This window comes from Lissotriton helveticus, chromosome 2_1 (genome assembly GCF_964261635.1).
Source record: "Lissotriton helveticus chromosome 2_1, aLisHel1.1, whole genome shotgun sequence".
NCBI classification, from domain to species: Eukaryota; Metazoa; Chordata; class Amphibia; order Caudata; family Salamandridae; genus Lissotriton; species Lissotriton helveticus.
The window spans coordinates 670,279,469-670,299,995 of NC_136059.1; the positions used below are offsets into that span (position 1 = coordinate 670,279,469).

Sequence of the window (20,527 nt, forward strand, 5' to 3'; positions counted from 1 at the left end):
GGTCCACTCTCCTTTTGATTTACAACAAATTGAGCAACTGGTCAGCACCACAAACCTGGAGCTCAAAGGCATCTACAAGCCACAATGGGTATTGGATCCTAGGCTTCTGGTTAGAAAATCTTGGCACAATGACTGCACTTTTTTTTCTCCATCTTTATTCTCAACTTGCAGACAGTCCTTGAGTTTTCCAGCTGTTCAGCAATCCTTGATTTCGTTCTCCTAATTTCGGCAACACTCCTCTGTCTAACCCAATGAAGAGATCTATAGAATGTTCTTGGGGAAACCTTACAGTATACATCTGCTGTCTCAGCTCTTGCTCTAAGTCTCCATCTTAGCCACCATGAAAGTATGCTAATACGAACCCACGGTAGTTGTACCCAAATGTACTATTTGCGATCTGTATGCCTCCATTACACACAAGCAGCACATGCAAAAACAACATCATAACACCCGGAGTGCAACACGTGCAACATACATGCACCTCATGAATTGAAGTAGAACCCTGTCACAGGGACTGGCAGAACAAATTAAAGACACGAGAGAGGCTAGTAGGTTGCTCGCCTAGGCAGGTAGCAGGGAAAAGGGTCTAAGCTGCACTATAATTACTTTTCCGCCATGATTCTCAGTTCTGTGCAACCCAGACAGATGACAGTAGTCACTCTCCACAGAAAGGTGTGTTCTCCAGAACAGAGAGACCAATCTGAGTATCCCTCCAGATCATGGAGAAGGCACAGTGCACACACTTGATCATGTCAAAAATAATAACGCTTGCTATTAGACCTTTAAGGAAAAGACCCATGCTCTTCACAGCCATCCCAATGCAGCTTATCTTCACTGTTCCGCAATACAAGTGTTCTTGTATCTTAATCTAAGCACAGCACCTTTACAGGCCTCGAGCACACACGACCAGACATTGAGCCTGCGTTCCCATTGTTTTGTGCATGAGCTTTTCTTATGGCAAGATTTTTCGGAGGCCTCTCCATCTCTTGGCCTTGTGCATTTTGCTAGTGCCTCATTCTTCTTGGCATATACAAGCCCTTCAGTGGAAATGGGTGAAATACTGGGAATGCCTTAGTCACGTGGTTACATTAGGCCGAGATAAAAATGCCATTTAACATGCTCACATTCTTAAGTTGCCTTCTTCCCCTAAACACAATGGCAGTTGACACACATTCATTTGTGTGCACATAGAGAATTATATTATTCAAACTCAGTGTGCTTACACTGCCACTTCGTAGGCACCCTTTCAAAACACCTTGAACATTCTGTACAATGGTTAAGTTTATCACTCAGAATGTTGGTGTTTGTTTTGGCCGCTCAGCGACAGAGCTATTACAATAGAATAAACAATAGCGGCCCGACTGGGACTTTGACATGGTCCATGTTAGGATGATGTTATTATATAAATGTCCTTTCCTTGGGAAGTCAGGACTTAGGTTGCACATTTATTTATTAACCTTTCAGGTTAGGGGCACAGATTGTGCAATGTGAGCTAGCAGGACCTTAGCCTACATACCCGGATGGTGTGCATGGAATCAGTCTCGCACAGTTCTGATGGTTATGTTGTTCAAAAATGCAGTTTTATTTGAGAAAGTAGAAGCCATAACCTACCTTTCAGACAGTATTCATATTTCATAGGAAGCAGCCTGGGACCTTCACTGGTGGATGGCAGATGCTCTCTTGACAGGTGTCCAGCCATTCACCTTGCCTCCTCTAGAAGCTGGCTCCGATAGAGGAACCTTCTGGAGCTGCCTCCCATACGTCTGGCCTCAAAGATATTTCTGCTTTCCATCAGGGGCACGGCTTTTCAGATCTTCAAGAACAACATGACTGTCATGTGGTACTGCAACATGAATGGTTGTGTGGGTTCTATGCCCTCTGTCTGGAGGCTCCCATGTGGTTGTAGTGGGTGTACCATCATGACATATCCATAACAGTCATTCACCTGGTGGGTTCCTTGCAAGCTCAACAGGCATCATTTTCTAAATCATGATTGGTATCTTCTCCAAGCGATGGCACAGTTTGTCTTTTCCTAGTTGGGTGTGCCGTTAGTAGAGCTGTTCACTACCTCTGAGAATGTGCATTGCTCAGCTTTTTCCACTCTGGAATTTCCTCCTCAGGGCTCTTTAGGAGGCATCTTCCACATATAATGGGACTTCTGTCAACTTTGTGCAGTTCTTCCTCTGCTACTGATTCCTCAGGTCTTAGAGAAGGCCAGGAGGGACAGAGTGCAGCTTATCCTGATATCCCTAGACTAGGCCTAGCGTGTCTGGTACTCCAGTTTGCTGTATGTGAGCATATGCCCTCCGCTTCATATGTCTCTTCTTGAGGGTTTTCTTTTACAGCAACAGGGTATAGTTCTACACTTGAATCACCACAATCTACACCTCCATGAATGGTGATTGAGTGGAATCAATTGAGAGGAGTTGAGCTTACATTGAAGGTATTGTATGTTATTTTAGATGCTTGCTGCCTGACTCCTGCAAAGCTCATCTGTTCTGACTGCTGGTCTGTATTGGTAACCTGGTGTAAGGAAAGACTTGTAGACCCTCTACAGGCTAAGCTATCTGATGTTCTTCTGTTTCTTGTATCTGTGGCCTGGCAAGGCTTTCCTGTGGACATTGTTATAGGTTTTGACCTTTCTGCGTTTACCTTTTGAACCATATTCAAATAACCTATTGTGATGTGTTTTTTAAAAGAGCTCTAATATATGTTCCCCCCACTACCTTTATTTTGCCACAGTGGGACCATAATTTGTTTTCTGATGTGTTCACTCTTCAGCCTGTGAAAATTTCCACCATAAGACTTTTGACTCTCAAGATTGTATTTTGTATTTGCTATTACATCTGCATATCTTGTAAGTGAGTTGCAAGCATTATTTTTTCAGCTGCCATTTAACTGACAAGTTGACAGTTCAGACTCCGGCATTCTTTCTACCAAAAGTGATTCTCCATCATGCAATGCAATTGCAAAATAAGGAATGGCAAATTTTGCGATTCCTTATTTTGCCTTAATACATACCATTTGGCAAAATTGCATTCGCAAACGCCGAAATTCTGCGAATTTCGCCGTTTGCGAATGCAATTTTGCTTGATACATATGGCCCCAAGTCTCCCTGTTCCTACATAAAATAAAAACAACTTGTAATGTAATCTCCGGTGTGGATGTAAAACGCTCTGATACCAAGAAAGAGCATTTCCAAAAGTAGGTAACTTTTTGTTGGCAGTCATTGATTTTCCACAGAAAATCATCATAATACTTTTTGCACGCATGATTTCTTAGTAGTACATTGTATTTCTTAATAATATTATGATTTTCATAATTCATTTATTTGTTTGCCGAAACACTGTCTCATTGACATGCTTAAAACATGTTATGTAGGATGACATTCTGTTAGAGCCCGTTTCCAGTTAATGTATTTATTGTCTCAACAAAGTGCTGCGTGTCACTGCTAAACGTACAACAGAGTGGTCAGACTGCCTCTTGCTGCGATCTGTTTTTTGCATTTTTAGAGGAGTGTGTTTATAGTGGGAGAGATTCATTGTACAGTGTAATGAAGCCATTGAAGTTTACAAGATGTAGAAGTCACAAACTGCCTTTACTGGTAGGTTGTATATGGTAAGAGTGCATGGTCGGGAAAACTTCAAAGTCACAATTAAAAGGTAACGCAGTGTTTGAGGTTGTCTGTGCTAATAATATTTTATTACTATCAGTAAGAATCTAACACATGCCTTGTAGTTTGCATGGAGCTCCTTGATGCCAGTACATAGCTCGCTGTGCTATATAAGAAGGATTGCAACTTAGGAAGGGCAAGTAACACAAGCATTGGAAATGCAATAGGTCTCGCATTAGAAAAGGTGGAGCTATTGGTCTTGTAAATGACAAATATTTTATTTATGTGTTGGTTTTTAAAATAGCTAAATGGATAGCTTTGTCATTTACAATGCCAATAGTTATAACTTTCGCGAATGTGACACCTATAGCATTTGGAATGCAACATGTTTTGTATTTACGTGACTTAGATGGCAGCTCTGGTCGTTAGGCCACATCTCCAGAGAGCACGAGAGTGCAGCAGGGGAGAGAAGCACAGAGAGGGAGCAGAGAGTGCAGCAAGGAAGAGAAGCACGGAGAGGGAGCCCAAGAGTGAAGCAAGGGTGAGATGCACGGACAGGGAGCCTGAGAGTGCAGCAGGGGACAGAAGCAGGAGAGGGAGTCTGAGATTATAGAAAGGGAGAGAGTTGAGTATAGAAAGGGAGAAGGTGAGTTTGGGAGAGAGGCATGAGAGGTGGAAGGCAGAGCAATGGAGATAGACCTGGGAAAGGAGTAACCATGGGGGAGATGAAGATGAGAACAACCGGGAACAAGGCACAGAAACTACGAGTTAAAATTATATTTTAAGCCATTCCCCAAAGTTGAAGTCATTTCGTATTACTTTGACTGCAGCATACCCTTGCTGCTTAAAAGTGCTAAGATATCACTGCAGTCAGCAAGAGCAATGTAGGGAACTACCACACCCAGCCTCGCCATATTTAAAGTATCCCCGATATCAATGTCAAGAAAAAAATGCCTTTGCACTTACTGCTACACCCAACCCACATGCATGCACCCTTGGCACAGGGCGTTAGTACCTTCAAAAAGCAAGCCATGCCGCAATCGTACGGAACTGTCTCATTTGCAGATTCAGAAAGTAAGCAAACAAGTTTTTATGCGCGCTTTTTAAAAAGAGCGAAATTGAACGGCTATCTAAGCAGCTAATTAAATTTGAGGGTCTTGAAACGGACTATGAAAACATAGAGAAAATAATTATTTTACATGATACTTTCAAAAGGCAAAAGATAAGACGTTTGCACACAAGACGAAAAAAAGTAGACGGCTCGCAAACTCTTAAAAATAAGCAAAAGGCTGTGGGAGTGACCATTTGGTAAACAAGACAGAGGGCATTGCTGTGGGGAGGGGGGAGAAGAAATGCGACATGGCCGCAGCAGGGGGCGGAGCGGGGAGAGCAGCAGAGGTGTGGGAGGAGTGCTGCTGAGGAACAGATGGCGATTTGATGATGTGCACGCGCATTTTAGGTCAATGCGCTTGCGCATTGACCTAAAAGCGCACGGGCACAGCATCATATCGCCAGTCAATCGCCAGTCTAGGTAAACCTTATTTAAGCCCCTATAGTCTCGCTCAATGCGCATGCGCATTGAGAGGCGAGACCTAAAAAGGATCTCCCTGTCAAAACCAGTAGCCCACTTACCTATCTACTTACAATGTAATTAGTTATCTGCATGTTACCTGATATGCAACTGGCACATTGTGATTCTATGCTACTTTATGAGTCAAAACTGTGATCAGACAAAACACAGATCTCTCTGGCAAGTGCTTTAACCACCAGAGTAATTTCACCGTTGCTGGGCACAGAAAGATCTCTGCAGGAATTGCCTTAACCCGATATGATATTTTAGATTTCAACCTGTTTGCGACCAGTTAACTAGGCTGGGACAGATTTTCCTTGTTACCAATTGCTTTGCAGCAGACTTTTATCAAAATAAGTGTATTTGTTGTCTGTCAGATTCTGTTTTTCATAACTCCACACCTCGCTACCCCACCCCTTCCTTTTGCCACACCTTGACCCCGAATTTATGAACTTCTGGAGTTTTTTTTTCTTACAATTTCAGCACGGAGTGTACTTGAAAATTCAGCTCCTCAATGCCAAACACACCAGTCATGATAAAGTGTATGTATTTTGATTACTCAACTCAGAGTTTAAATGTGGCACAGGACATTTTTCTTCCAAGGTACACATATTATGAATCATCAACCTTTTTGAGAAGAGGCCTCGGGTTTGGCACTGAACTGCACATATTTGCATGTCCCGAATAGTAGACAGATATGTGGCCTGAGCTGCTGACTTTAGAAATGGGAAACTAGGTTTGAGTCCTGGCCTTGGCACAACAACATGTGTTTCTGGTCAAATCACTTAGTCTCCCCGTTCCTGCATAAACTAAAAAAAACGTGTAATGTAATCTCCGGTGTAAAACGCTCTGATGCCCTTGGACCAAGTTCGCTGTATAAAAAAACTACACAAAAAAAAATAAAAAAAAATACAGTAGGGTACAGTAGGGTTTCAGCTTGAGCATAAAGATTCTTTCAACAAAAGCTAATGCAGGCTTATTTCCATCCTTCTAAAGTGGCTTTAGCAGGAGGGTAATTGGCTCCGAAGGGCTTGGTATAAAGGCGGGTTTCTTGCTGTATGAAGTTGAAGACTACGACCTTGTAGGTGAATAGTGTTTGCTGTCTGCGGGTTGTAGGAGGTTTGACTGTTTATGTGTTTAAGGAGTGGTATGTTTTGCTTGGCGATGTCTGAAAGAAATGAGACCACACAGAGTCAAAGGTTGGTGAGCCATTTCTGCACCTGGGGACTTGACATGTGAAGCACATTCATCCGTGGAATGTGCACCAACCGAGGCCTTCTAGGAAGCGCCCAGAGGTTGCAGAAAGGTACTTTTGCCTCTGGATCAAATGCACTGTTTATATTCACAACATGTAACTGGCTATTGGTGCAAGAGCGTTGTTGTGTCCTCGTCTCTAAAAAAAAAGTGTGATTTAATTTTCAGAAATCCCTCTGGTCTTGTACTTGTTCGCTCTGATCTCTGTCACATGGCTGTGGGGAGGACTGCACATCTCCTACCGACACCTGTGGATGCTGGTTCTGTTCGTCATCTTCAACAGTCTGCAGGTAAGAAGAAATCTTTGTTGTTTAACCACAGGGATGGCTCTGCAATTAGTAAGGAGTAATTGTCAAGTAATAGAGTCCCTGCAAATGAAGTATTCCAAGCCACTTCGAATTGTACAATTTCTAACTATAGTTCTCAGCGTGTGTGGGGGCTGGAAGACACTAAGGGGGTCATTATAATAGCGGATGGATCGCCACTGCAGCCGGGCGGTTGCGATCCGCCCGCGGCGATGGTGATCTGCTCCCCATCACAAGCCCATTTACCCACTGCCAAATTAGCGCGGCGGTGGGTACCGCGGCAGACGGAAAGTCCGTCCGCCGCTTTCCCGCTGGTCGGATTGTCGGCCGGGTGTAAAGGTACACAATATGGTGGCAGTGCCTTGCAGGCACCGCCATCCATATCATGATGTATGCGGTGCGTATTCCATGGAAAGGCATACAGTAAATGGCTTTGGGGGCCCGTTGCGGGCCCCCAAGGGGCTGGGGGGTGGGTGGCTGCACTTGGGGGGTACCCATGGTACCCCCCCTTCATTGGCATGCACAAGGTGGCAGGCACCACGCGGTGCCTGTCACGTTGTGCATGCCAATGCAGAACATGCAACTTTTACATTGCGGCGGGTGCTGCTTACAGCACCGCCCGCTGCAATGTAAAAGATGCGAGATGCGACCGCCAGTGCGGCGGTTGCATCGTAATTGGCCCCTCAGGACTTTATTCACTCTCCTCAGGGTGAAGCCCTGAATTCTATTCTTGTGGCAAATGATCTAAGTTTTTTAAACAATTATGACTGCAATTTTTCCTCAGAGTACCCAACCTTCATTGGAGATGGCAGGGTTAGCTCCATCGATTTCATGCTAATGACAAAGAATTTCACCACTCCCATTCAGGATTTTATGGTTAAGCCAAACCTTGCAAGCAATCACTATCCTCTTATTGTTTCTTTTCATTTAAAATCGAAAATGGGGCATATTGATGAACGCCCGCTCCTATGTAACTCCAATAAAGGAATTAGATTGAACTGGGGACAGGTAAACCCTTTACGATTTGAGGAAGATATTATTGTAAGTAACAATAATTTAATAGATGTGTGCTTGCAGCTAGATTCTTTCCAGCAGAACTGGCTCGGGAATTTTAGTTACTTTGCTGTGACATAGCCCAGAGGTTGATCAGGAATGTCACCCAAAAGCAACCCTTAGAGGCGCGATGGTTGAACACCGAATGCTCCAAGGCCCACAAGGAATTAAAAAGTGCCCTACTTTTCATCTCCTGTGATAGAGAGTTAATTAAAATCATGAGGTATGAATATAAAAAGGTGATTGAATACAGGAAGACGGAACTGAGGAGGATGGTGTGGGAGGACTTGGAAATAGCAGGCTCTCTCAGAGATTCAAAAATTGGGGGGCAAATTACAAATCGCCCATTGTTCACCGAAGATTTGAGGCAGATGGACTCATTGATCTTTGTTGAAACAATGGAAGCCCACTTTTGCAATATTTTTAAGGTGATAAAGGTACAACTAAGGGAAATACCCATAGATTTAACTCTAGCCATGCAAGTTAGTTTATCCATCACAGTTAAGGAGGTGGAGGTGGCTTTAACGCAGGGCATTTGTCTGAAAGCCCTCAGCCCAGATGGGGTTCCCCTTCACCTTTTTAAAAGAATCCTACTCTGTGCGCATCTCCGCTAATGAACGTTTTTAAACCAGCCATTATCGGCCCATTGCCCGTGCCATGGAAGGAAGCAATTGTGGTCCTGTCTTCAAAAAGGGCAATAGAAGTGACCCAGCAAGTTATAGGCTCATTTAATTGATTGATGCCACAGCAAAGGTACTTCGTAGGGTCCTTCGTGCACATTTGGAAGATTGGGCATCCACTACAGGGATCATGTGCAATACACAATACGGCTTTAGGAGGGGGCGAGGTACATCTGAACAATGTCTTAACCTATCCCTAATTATCAGGAAGCATGTGAGGTCCATGAAGAGCTCTAGCCACCTGGCCTTCATGGACTTATCTAGTTCCTTTGACACTGTCAGCCGGGATAAATTATGGGCCATGATGGAAGACATGGGTGTTGAAAAAGAATTAGTAACCCTGCTCTGTAGGCTTCATTCCAACACTACAGTCACTATAAGATATGGCAGCAAAGGGGAAAAAACTCATCCAATCATTTCAACGGGAATGTTAGGCAAGGATGTAGCTTAGCCCCTTTTCTGTTATTAATTTATACAAATAGGCTGGAGGCTTTTTTATTAAATAGGAAACTTGACTTCCCCAAAATTGGTAATTTGATAATAAATCTGTTCCTCTTTCATCATATGCAGATGATACAGTTCTATTGGCAAGGACAGCTATGAGCTTGCAGCAACCTCTTGATGTTTTACTGATTTTATAATCTGCCTTGATCTAAAAGTTAATTTTGTGAATGCCTGGCAGGAAAAGCCGGGTTCTGTTGGAGTGTTAAAGGCGTGGCCTTGTGGCAAACGGGGAACAACCATTACAACGCGGGTTTTTACCACGCGTTGCTTTTACATCGCATGTATTACAACGCATGTGATGTTACAACGCGTGGTAAAACCACGCATACCATTACATCGCATATACCATTACATCGCATGCGCTTTTACAACGCATGCGATGTAATGTGTAATGGCGGCGGCGGGGGCGGCTATTCATAACGACGTGAACTCAGCAGGAAGGAGGAAGCAGGATCCGTAGGCGGCGTTGGAGAGGAGACAGGTAAGGGGTTTTGCGCATTGGGTGGGGGTTACTTATGTAGGGTTTAGGGCAGTTTTAAAGTAGTGTGGTAATGTTTGTTTGTGTTTTTTTAAAACGTTTTAGTGTGTGTTGTGGTGTTTGTGTTTATTTAGTGTAGTGTATTAGGGAGGGTAGTGTAGTTTTTTTGTAGTGTAGTGATTTAGGTTTTAGGGTAGTGTAGTGTTGTAGTGTATGTTTATTGTAGTGTATTAGGGTTTAGGGTAGTGTAGGGGTGGGAGTAGTGTGGGTAGCGTAGTAGTGTTTTAGGGTTTAGGGTAGTGTAGGGGTGGGAGTAGTGTGGGTAGCGTAGTAGTGTTTTAGGGTTTAGGGTAGTGTAAGGGTGGGAGTAGTGTGGGTAGCGTAGTAGTGTTTTAGGGTTTAGGGTAGTGTAGGGGTGGGAGTAGTGTGGGTAGCGTAGTAGTGTTTTAGGGTTTAGGGTAGTGTAGGGGCGGGAGTAGTATGGGTAGCGTAGTAGTGTTTTAGGGTTTAGGGTAGTGTAGGGGTGGGAGTAGTGTGGGTAGCGTAGTAGTGTTTTAGGGTTTAGGGTAGTGTAAGGGTGGGAGTAGTGTGGGTAGTGTGGGTAGTGTAGTAGTGTGGTAGTGTTTTTGGGTTGGGGTAGTGTAAAGGTGGGAGTAGTTTGTTGTGTAGGTGTAGGGATAGAGATGTAACTTACCTTGCATACTTTTACCATAAGTATAGCTTTACCACGCATGCCTTTGCGTTGTAATGGCATGCGTGGTAAAAGCATACTCGTGGTAAAAGTATGCGATGTAATGGCATGCGATGTCATTGTCATCACGTTGTAATACCCGCGTTGTAATGGTATGCGTGGTATTAGAATGCGATGTAATGACATACATACACCTGGCAAAAATTCTAACTTCAGCCCCCATGTGCAGACGTGCTAATGTGTGCTAGAACCAGAGCAACTTTTAAAAGTTGCTGCTGGAATCGTGTAACGTGCACCACCAATTCTGGAGACCGAAACCGGCCTCTATGTGTCAAAACCAGCCTCCTGGGGCTCCAGCCTCCTGGGGGATTGTCCGCTTGCCCGGCTGGCTAGTCCGGCCATGGTTAGGGTAGAAAGTAGCGTGCAACCTGGATTGTATCGCCTGATGTGCTGTCCAGTGAGAACTGGGGCTTGTCTCTGAAGCGGATTGTAAACAACTCATAATGTCTTACATTGGATACGTTGTTTCAAAGGCAGCCAGTGAAGGCTGTAGAGTAAAGGGCGGGTGATCATCTGGGATCTCCAAGATCACGCGGGCGCCCGTGTTCATGAATGTAACTTCAAAAGCTGAATGGGAGGATCTTCATTCTATGATGCTTGTGTAGGTTTGAGAAATAGCTCCGCCCTGTCATACTTTTAGCTGCAAAAGAGGCACTTTTGAAGTTAAAACAACCCTGTTAAAATGACCACATAGAACACGAGGAAGGCTACCATGGGAAGTTTACTCTTGGCTCAAGCCCTCAATTTCTTCACTCTAACAACACCTGAGATCCACTCTCAAAGTGCATAATAGCAGCATATATTAGAGTTTGTTTGATTTTAGCGTACCTCCGCTTCATTACTGTCGTAAACCGTGTCACAATAATCACACTGGTTCGATAACAAGTGTTGTCCTTCCAAGATAACACTTGGTTTAGTAGCTGAGTGGACTAATGCACCCACTCCAGAAATCAGTGTTTTAGCCATGGTCGCAGGTCACAGGATGCGCTGGACCTTGCATCCTTCTGGGATCACTACCGTAGGGACCATTGAGAATGTGTCACTGTGGTGATGCTGGCACACAGGTCCGACACCACATTTTGAATTGAAGTTTGGCAGACATGGAGCCTCCTCAGCATGCACCCTCTGTTTCCGCTGTGAAGTGTATTGAATTCACTGTCTCATTTTCCTTGCTGCTGAAAAGGATATGTATCAATACATTGTGAACACGCCTGTGGTTACCAAATGCTCTGTACACTTGTTAATTATTTCCAAAGTGGAAACTGCCCGTGACATAGAATTCCTACTGTGCCTGTGACAAACCTGTGCACCATAGCAGCTCAATGTACTGCTACATACTCATTCACCCCCCACACACACACTTTATTTTTTTTTCGAAATGTGTCTTGCTGTGGGTGCAATACCTGGGAATTGCTAGAGCGAATTCAAAGAGAGCATCTTAAGTATTATGCTCTGTAGCCCGAATTGGCCCATGCCCCAAGTCTTATTCACTTAAAACAAGTTGCTGATCTAGATGTAAATTACTTTAATTGTATGCTTGCAATGTTTATCTTCCTTATGAAAAGAGTAGCATTTTCTGTAAGGAGTCCTCTATACATGCCTTTCTCATTGCTTCCAACCATTGGAATAACTGGATCATTGCATCAGTTGTGTTACATAAATACACGTAAAAGTTTTTTTTTTGTGCAATGTTTGGTATTGACTTAATGCCCTGCAGTGCGTACAATATATGCGATGCAATGTGTAAAGGTTGCCCGTTGTTTCTGTTGGGAGATTCAGTGTGCTGCCTGCTCTGTACACCTCTGCCACCAACATTCAGTACATCTCTAGTAGGTTGACTGTATCTTGGGCCTTGCTCCCCTGGTCCTCCTGGGGTCACACTCCTACATGAGGGGAGAAGATCGGGCGACAGAGAATCAGACATAGAGTGATAGAGATAGAGAGGCAGACAGGTAAAGAAAGTAAGAGCCGATTATCACTGCTGGGCTGCTTCACTGCTCTCCTTTGCCTGAGCGTCTGGGCCTCCTGGGCCCTTCCTCCATCCGTGGATTTTGTACTAGGCTCCTGTTCTCCTGCTCTCCATCCAAAGAGAAAAAGCAAAACACAGAACAAGGGCGTTCAAGAGAGTGAAGAAGTATCTGCACCAGAAGGCACTTCAATCTGGCCAAAGATGACCATTGTACTGCAGAAGATGGGCATCTCATCCAGCAAGAGCAAAACCAAACAAGGTGTGCACCACTGCTCACAATTCGCTTGAGTCATTGCAGATTTACAAATGGGTCACACAATACAGGGCAGCAACCAAAGTAGCTGCATTGCGTGAGAGGGAGCGAGCAATACAGCACCATACGTACAAAGGTATGGTGCTGTCTCTCTCCCCTCTACTGGTGCTCTTTGAGCCCGTCTTGCATCACAAGCACACCTTTGAGCTGTAGTGCAATGGTGTCTGCATTATGTCTAGCATAGCTTTTGTACTGGAAGTCTACCATTCAAGTACTACATCCTATCCATACACTGACTTTAAAACGTTTCATACATTGCATGTGTGCTGTACAGTACAGCACATATGCAATGTAGGAAAAGATAGTAGAAATAAAAATAGTTCTCCGTTTTAACGCCTGTCTCGAGAAGGCATTATTTTTTGGCACATAGTCCTGCCTACCATTGTTACTAGGTAGGGCTTTTAATCAAAATCCTTGGGTGGTCGCATGGGAATCCACGACCACTTCAGCTGCTTTCTGTACCATCTGCCTCATCCTGACTCACTCGTTGAAGGATAATTGAATAAATATTGACTTAACAAATCGCAAAAGCATACACCCAACCAAGGGCATCTTGGAACTAAAAGTCTTAACAAGGTGCCTGAATTATAGAAGGAATTGGCAACATAAAAAAATAGCAGAATAAAAACGTTTTATGATCCTTGTTGAAACTAGCACAAGAAGGGATCTTTTTCACGGTCTGCCTTTATGTATTTCAGAGATGTGAGCTATGGACCAAAAAGGATGTGCCTCCTAGATTAGTTCTACGGAAATTAGGAAAAGAAAAAACCCTGGCACTTTGCGAATGGAACCTCCTTGTTGGACTGTATGAGGAAAAGCAAGCAAGCAGAGGCCGTCTTCCAGACCATAAGCAATCTTGTGCACAAGGCATAGGACTTTGAACCAATGTAGACTCCTGTATGGTGTTGTGTTAATGTAATCCCTTTTTTCAAGAATTCCTTGTGCTGCATAATTTTGGATTTGTTGCAGTCGGACTACAATCAGAAGACTTACAGAGGTTATAGTAACCGATTCTCGATAATATGTAAGAAGTGCAGAACAGCAGGTGAGAATCCTAAAGCCTTTTTCAAAACTTCCGTTGATAAAAGCATCGGGAAATCAATGCCTTTATCTGAGGGAGCATGGATAATTGGGAGTCCAAAAGATCCCCCCCCAAAATTTTTTTTTATAGGCTTCACTGGTAAAGGTGCTGTACACCCATCAGTATTGCAAAGATCTCTAACCCATCTTTTAGGGTTTGGGCCCACCAATACGAGCTCTGTCTCACTTGCATTCAACTGTAAGAAATGTTGAGACATCCAGCTCTGGATTGCTAGAGGTCACTTTGGCAATTGTCTTGCTAAACTGGGGGAATTTTGATAAATCCAGATGATTATCTCGGTGTCACCCGCATATGAGAACATGGAACAAACACCAGCTTTAATTAGGACAATCAAGGTCTGGATGTAAACATTCAAAAGAATGGGAGACAAAGTCAAGCCGTGAGGTACCACACAAGATCTCCATTGCACTTGCAAAAAATGAGAGGGTAAAACTACTACTTAAGCACAATTCTCAAGAAATGAAGCTAACCATGACAAGACTTACCCCTTTATTGAACAATTCCCAATTCAAGTTAATAACGTGTCCACCATATCGATAGCTGTGGACAAGTTGAGAAGAAGCAGAGATGCCATCTCTCTTTAGCCAATAGTTGACCATAGTTCTGTGCCTCTGCTTCCTCAAATGGCTTAGAAGTTACTTTAGTTCTAAGTGAGCTGTAAGTTGCCATAACTTCTTAATGAGTTTGCTAAGGAGACACAATAGCGAAATTGGCTGAAACTTTGCCACATTAATGTAGCCCAAATTGTTCTTCTTTAGTAAGGGCTTTCCAATTCCCTTCTTACATTCCTCTGGAACCATTACAGTTTCCAGTAACAGTTTTGCAGATGTTACCACAATGTAAACAAAGGTGAGATCCCAGGAGATCAAAGTTCATCTTAGGAAGCTGATTTTGTTTTAAAAAGCACGGATTTAGTTTGCTCCACTTCACGAGTAGTAGTTTGACCGTTGAAGATTATTCACAGACATGTATAAACGAGTCGTAGCTTCAGTTTCCATATAAAGATGGTTCATGAAACAGTTATGAATGTATATTATCTTTGTTACAAAATGTACGGCCACTTTCTGACACAATTCTGAATCAGCAAGTGTTTGTGAGGAGAAGCAGTGAGGCGACGTAAAAAAGTGAAGTAGTGTTAAAAATGTAACTGTTGTTTGTAAATGTTAAGATCTTTCTCAATAAGATAAGCGCTATTTGCGTTCTAAAGCCTTTGGTTTTTAAGCCCTCAGTAAACCATAGGTCGAAGGGTCTGATTCTATATTTTGCAGTGACTTGTATATTATAAGGTAGGAACTGGTCAGATCCTCCTTCGGTGAGTTGTTAAAAAAATAAGTGCCTCATCTACTGAAGAAAATGCATTTGAGTGGTGTGGTTCAATCCTGTGTTTAACATGGAGATAATAGCTTCAGCTGTTAAAAGATTTGATATTTCCCAAGGGCCGAAATGTTCTTTCCACTTTGTTAGAAGGGTTTGCCAGCATTACCACTCGAAGGGGTGGGAACTGCACTGAGTGGAGTCTCGGTGGGTGCTGCCTCAGCATCTTTTCCAGGGGTTGAATACAATATCTCCCCACAGGTTAGGACTAGTCCATTCATCCGACAAGACATCACTGCAAGGGCCAAGATGAGCTTGATGGCATAGGTGCTGTTACCAGAGGGCTGCACCCTAACTGGCCAGGGCTGAGAAATGGACAGACTGGCTGCACATTCTGCCTGCCATGCCATTGAAGGAGCCGGGTTCCACATTCTAGATTTACTCTGGAACCCCAGGCCAGAGGAAAATCGTTAGCCAAACAATCATTACCATTCCAATAACTATGACTCAGAGGAATCACATACTTCCAAATAGATTCAGTTAGTTTATTACAAAGCCAAGAACAGTTGGACATACAGGCACCCCAAGACGATGGTTTAGATGTACATTGGAACTAATACAAAGCCAAACCTACGGGTGAAATGAAGACGGTGCAGCATGCAAAAAATAACCAGTTCCAGAATCAGGATATAGAAAATGATGGCACCAACGTTGAGATTCCCCTTCATTGGAGGTTTGTAGGTATAACGCATTAGTCTGTCCCTACACTACCACTAATGTGACATCCCTACTTAGCATTTCCCAGGGCAAGATCCATAAAAGTGTCAGTGCATGAAGTCTTCCTGAGAAGCCTCTTCACGTGTAGATGGGTCAAGTAGCATAAAGCTACAGAGCTCGCTCTAAGATGCTCTCTCTTTCAAGGCAGAAGCAGAAGTTCCCTGGGCACTGTCCCTAACTTCAATACATGAGCTTGCAGGTAGTATCCAAAGATGCATTGAGACATAACACCATCCAGTCAAGCCACCTCCTTGTAGGTAACTTCCCACGTGGCAGCGATGCTCCCAGGCTTTGGCTAGATGACCTTGATTCCCAGGCTCACTCTGATGAGAAAGTACAACAGCCCTTTATTATCAGTATCGCCGTTCAATGTATCCTCTCCTCCCTAAGCCTAACTCCTAAAACACAGACATTATTCTAGCTAACAAAGATGAATTCTCCACCTGCAACAGAAACGTGAGAAAGAACAAATCCAACATGTACATGAAATTCACTAACGAGTCCAATGCGAGAGCTTTGAGGGGAAAAATACTAAGGGTGGGTGGCGTACTCGGCTCCGCCAGTGGCATTTCGGGAGTTTTACCAACTCCGCACTATACTGGGAACGCGAAGTTGATGTAAAACTCCAACTCCATGGCGGAGCTGAGTACGCTTCTCAGTCCCTGCTCCCAAAAAATTAATAAAACCCACTTACCTGCTCTCTGGTGGTGTCTGCAGGCTGTTCCCCACCTCACCGTGGCACCTCTCCTCCTCACCACCGCTTCCTCATTGCCGCCGCTGCAAACCCCTACATTTTACATAATTTTACGTCTTGCGTGGACTGCGCATGCGCAGTCCAAGCAAGACTTAAAACGTAGGGGTTGCGACTGGCAATGAAGAGGGTGGCGGCAGCAAGGGGGAAAGACACCACGGTGAGGTTCAGGGGGTCTGCAGACACCACCAGAGAGCAGGTAAGTGGGGTTTTTATCTTTTTTTTTATTGTAGGTGGGACTGGGGCAGAGCAGAGCAGAGTTCCAATGAGATTTTTTTAAACTCCGTGGAACTTCGCAGAGTGCCACTCTGCACACTCCGCCCAGGGTTAAAAAATACAGTGGCACATAGCATCATGAAATTGCATGTACAAAATGAACATTATTACTGAGCACATCTAAATGAACATGTTACATAAGCACATCAAATACGCAAATACTTGTCAGCCACATGTACGAAGTTTGCACGTTAATGTTTTTGTCTAACCGCATGTAGTTGCAATGTTCATTTCTTCATATTCACATTTGAATTTATCCCTAACACATCACACTTCATGTTATTAAAATACACATTCTAATGACCTAAGATTAACACAAAAAAGGATTATATGCGGGTGCAAACCACCCACGATTATGATGCATCCCTACAAATGAAAGAGCAAATCTGCGCTCTAACACCATCAATAGTTGCAACCCAAGAGGTTACTCAGCGGTGCTGTAGCAGGAAGCAGTGGGAGTGTGAGACATAAGATAGAATAACAACTCGCTGCACATCCATTGTTGAAGCAGCTGTGTACGAAGCTCAAATGGTTGAGCAACACAAGAGATAACAGAGGAAATTGCTTAGGGGTAGTTGGGGAGAAAGAGGGGACGATCCAAACACTCTTTGGTCTTGACTACAGGAGCAAGATAAAATACTAATTTGAAAACAAGTATAAAGCACCCTACCTCCCCTCTTCTCAACAGGCTTTAGTGGCTGGTAAAGAGCTTTCATCCAAATGGAGAAGTAGCTGTGGAGGGGAATTTTGCTTTGACCTCTGTTTAATCAAGAACTTCTTTCCTAAAACAAAGTCATTCTTGTGAATATATTATATTGCAACCATTACTGTTCTATAACGGGACTAAACTCAGACCTGAACACACCTTTGACTATAGACGGCCGAACAACAAGGACTGGACTGGCTGTAGTGGGTACCAGGCATTTCCCCTGGATGCTGGAAGGGTGGGGGCCGGTTTTGTGGCGGTGGAGAGGCAGGTTTAGTTCCTAGGGGCCGGTTTTGCAGCAGTGCTGCTTTATCAGTCTTCAGCAACAAAAGCAATAAGCAAGTGTTTCCAGCCTCCTGTGGCCAGGCAGTGCTTCCCCAGGGGCTGGGCTGGGAAAATTGCCAGTGCTACTTTGAGTTCCTAGTCCGGCCCTGTGTACAACTCAATCGAGCATCAGAGCATGCCAAAGCCTGTCATTTATTCTGCAGCTCTTTTGTGCACTTGTAGCAGGTCAGTCATCATAAAGTTAAAGCTGTACTGAACTACTGTTGACTAACTGTTTGCATTCAGGGTCTCCTTTTTTATAAGGCTGAAATCAAAATGGCAGTCAGAACTTTACATTAGCTAGTGTGTGATCTGAGATGGCAACCCCCTCCTATATGATAATAATGTATTCTCATATGACTGGGAGTCAAGACTGCACAGGAGAGGGCAGCCAGAAGAAAACCAGTGGCGGGAAATACCCCTTAGTCTTGGAACAGTATTGTTTAAGCTACATCAAGACTGCCCACAGAAAGTATGTCCCCTGTGTTACAATTGAAAACGAGAAAAGGCTACAATCGGACAATAGGAGTTGTGGCAGAATCTAGTCCTTGAACACTATGGACGCAGAACTGGCGGTGCTGGTGGAGGTGGCACTGGTGGTGCTGGTGGAATCAGTAGTTGTGTGCAGTTTGAAGTGCTGGTGATGCTGGCTACTTCTTCAGGTTCAATGAAGTTGTGGTGGCACCTCAGGTGGATGCTAAAGGGCACATTTACGAAATTATAGAGCCATGCCGACTAGCAACCACAGTTTCTGTGTCACACTAAGGGGGGAAAGCAGTGCAGAGCCATATTGTCTAAAAATGGCCTCCTGATGCGCTCTTCTGCACTGATGTGCAAACAGGATGCCTAGCGCCATGCACATACGTTTGCAACACAGTCTGCCTGATGTTTAGCAAAGGTTTTGTACTGGAAGGAAGAACAGACAATATTTGTAGATCTGGCTTTGCGTAAAAACCACGGGTGGTGGTGTCGGTGTGTCCAAGTACCTCCCACGGAATGCCCCCTTTATGCAAAATAGTGCAAAGCAATACAAAGCACAAAAAAAGATTTGCTCTGGACAGTGAATACTTTATCAGGACTTTACATCACTGCAGCAGCAGCAGCATCGCATGTCTTGATAAATCTTCCCATATGAGTTCCAGGTCCCACTGCTGTCACATTCAGGATTGCTACCAATGATGTTGATGGTATAGTTAGTGGTGCAGTGACTGATATTGGTGTCTCTAGTGTGGTATTGATGCATCTATGGTAGTGCTACTGGGGATCCTACTGCCACTGTCACTGTAGATACCACTGCCATTGCTATAGTTCCTTCTATTATGTTTCTCAAGGCAGCTTGTACTCCTTCCCTTCCTATACCTTGCATGATGCATTATTACTGCTGAGTAAAATGACAAGTGGCAACTTAATTGATGGCTTTGTCATTGCACGTGCAAGGATGGTTTGACGTTGCTTGTGCTAGCATTGGCAGGTTGAGCTCACCAAAGAGCAACGTTAATGGGATTTCTTCTGAGTCCCCCCGCCCCATGAGGTGCTGGTACTGCTGTTTCCCTGGACAAGGGTAGAGATTCTACTTCATGGAAAGAGACAGAATCATCCATCACATTAGCCATGCACCTGGCTCTCACCAAGATGATGGGAAAGTATATTGGGCTGGTATCTGGTGTTGCACCAGCGGAGGCAATGGTGGTCCATGGTGGTTACTGCAGTAGTTGTGGTTATTGTAGTGGTAGATGTTGTGCATTGCCCCAGAAAGATGAAAACAGATATTATAAACAAGGGGTGAAAAAGGAATTGGGGAAAAAGTTGACGGAGAAGGACTAAGGGTAGGAAGAGCACAGACAAGGGTGTGGGTTGGAAGGGGAATATATGGGTAAAAGCGACAGGTGAGCAGAGAGGCGCGAGAAGGGCAAGGGGAAGAGAAGCGGGCTGACAGTTGGTGGGCTACTGCATCTGATGGGCTCCATTTCTGTTCCTCCTCTTGGGCTTTGGGGGTCGTCAAAGGCAAAGGAGCGGAAGCTGTGGGGGAGGGAGAGCTGCTGAGCTGTTGCAGCCCTCCTACTTGGGATGCACCATCCCAGGTCTTGGCCATACCCTGGTTTGGTCCTTTGGGACTCTTGTTTTAGAAAAAAGGAAGTGGGAGGTAATTAGTTAATTTTTTTAACAATACAGTACTGTAGGGAAGGCTGGGTTTGTGTTAGGGGCACACGGTTGGACAGGGTCTACCTGAAGTTGTCTTCTTCCCAAGGCTCCTGCCCTTCCCTGTTCATGTCCTTTGCAGGAGTCTGCTTCATGTGCAGTATGAAACTAGTTATACTTTTAGTTATACTTTTAGAACAATTGGATGTACCAGTAAGGAGATGTTGAAATGCAATTTTCAAATGTGAAAATCTGTTGTATGTTTAAAAGATGGGCTGCAAGACCTTAAATTCTGAAACGCAGTTGAAGTAGAGGGATATAAGGAGCAGGGGGAAACAAATGTTGTAGACTCAATAGGCTGTTCTTTGCTGAAACATGTAGCAGAATGTGCTTACTAGACCAAGTTAGTGGTGGTCATATTTTGGTGCCTCCTTGTACCCATGAAGGGTAGCATGGTCTCTCTGCTTTTAAAATGGCTGCAGAATCTGTTTCCCTGTGTTTTTTTCAGCATTTGCTGGTATGAATGCAGAACGAGGCCTCAAGGTTTCCCTTTCTTGATGTAATTGTCTCTTTCCCCACACCCACTAATGAGCATGTTCTCTGTTACCCTCCCTTTTGGTTAACTGACAGAGCCGGTATTTTCTCTAT

The 20,527-nt window shown here is 44.1% G+C and overlaps 1 protein-coding gene across 1 annotated transcript in view; it reads left to right on the forward strand.

Moving 5' to 3' along the window:
• ADGRV1 (adhesion G protein-coupled receptor V1) overlaps positions 1 to 20,527 on the forward strand; it is a 2,034,994-nt gene that overhangs the window by 1,922,676 nt on the left and 91,791 nt on the right. Inside the window, exon 87 of the mRNA XM_078677778.1 lies at positions 6,606 to 6,727. Coding sequence (XP_078533904.1) covers positions 6,606 to 6,727 — 122 coding nt within the window. The remainder of the gene's footprint in view (positions 1 to 6,605; positions 6,728 to 20,527) is intronic.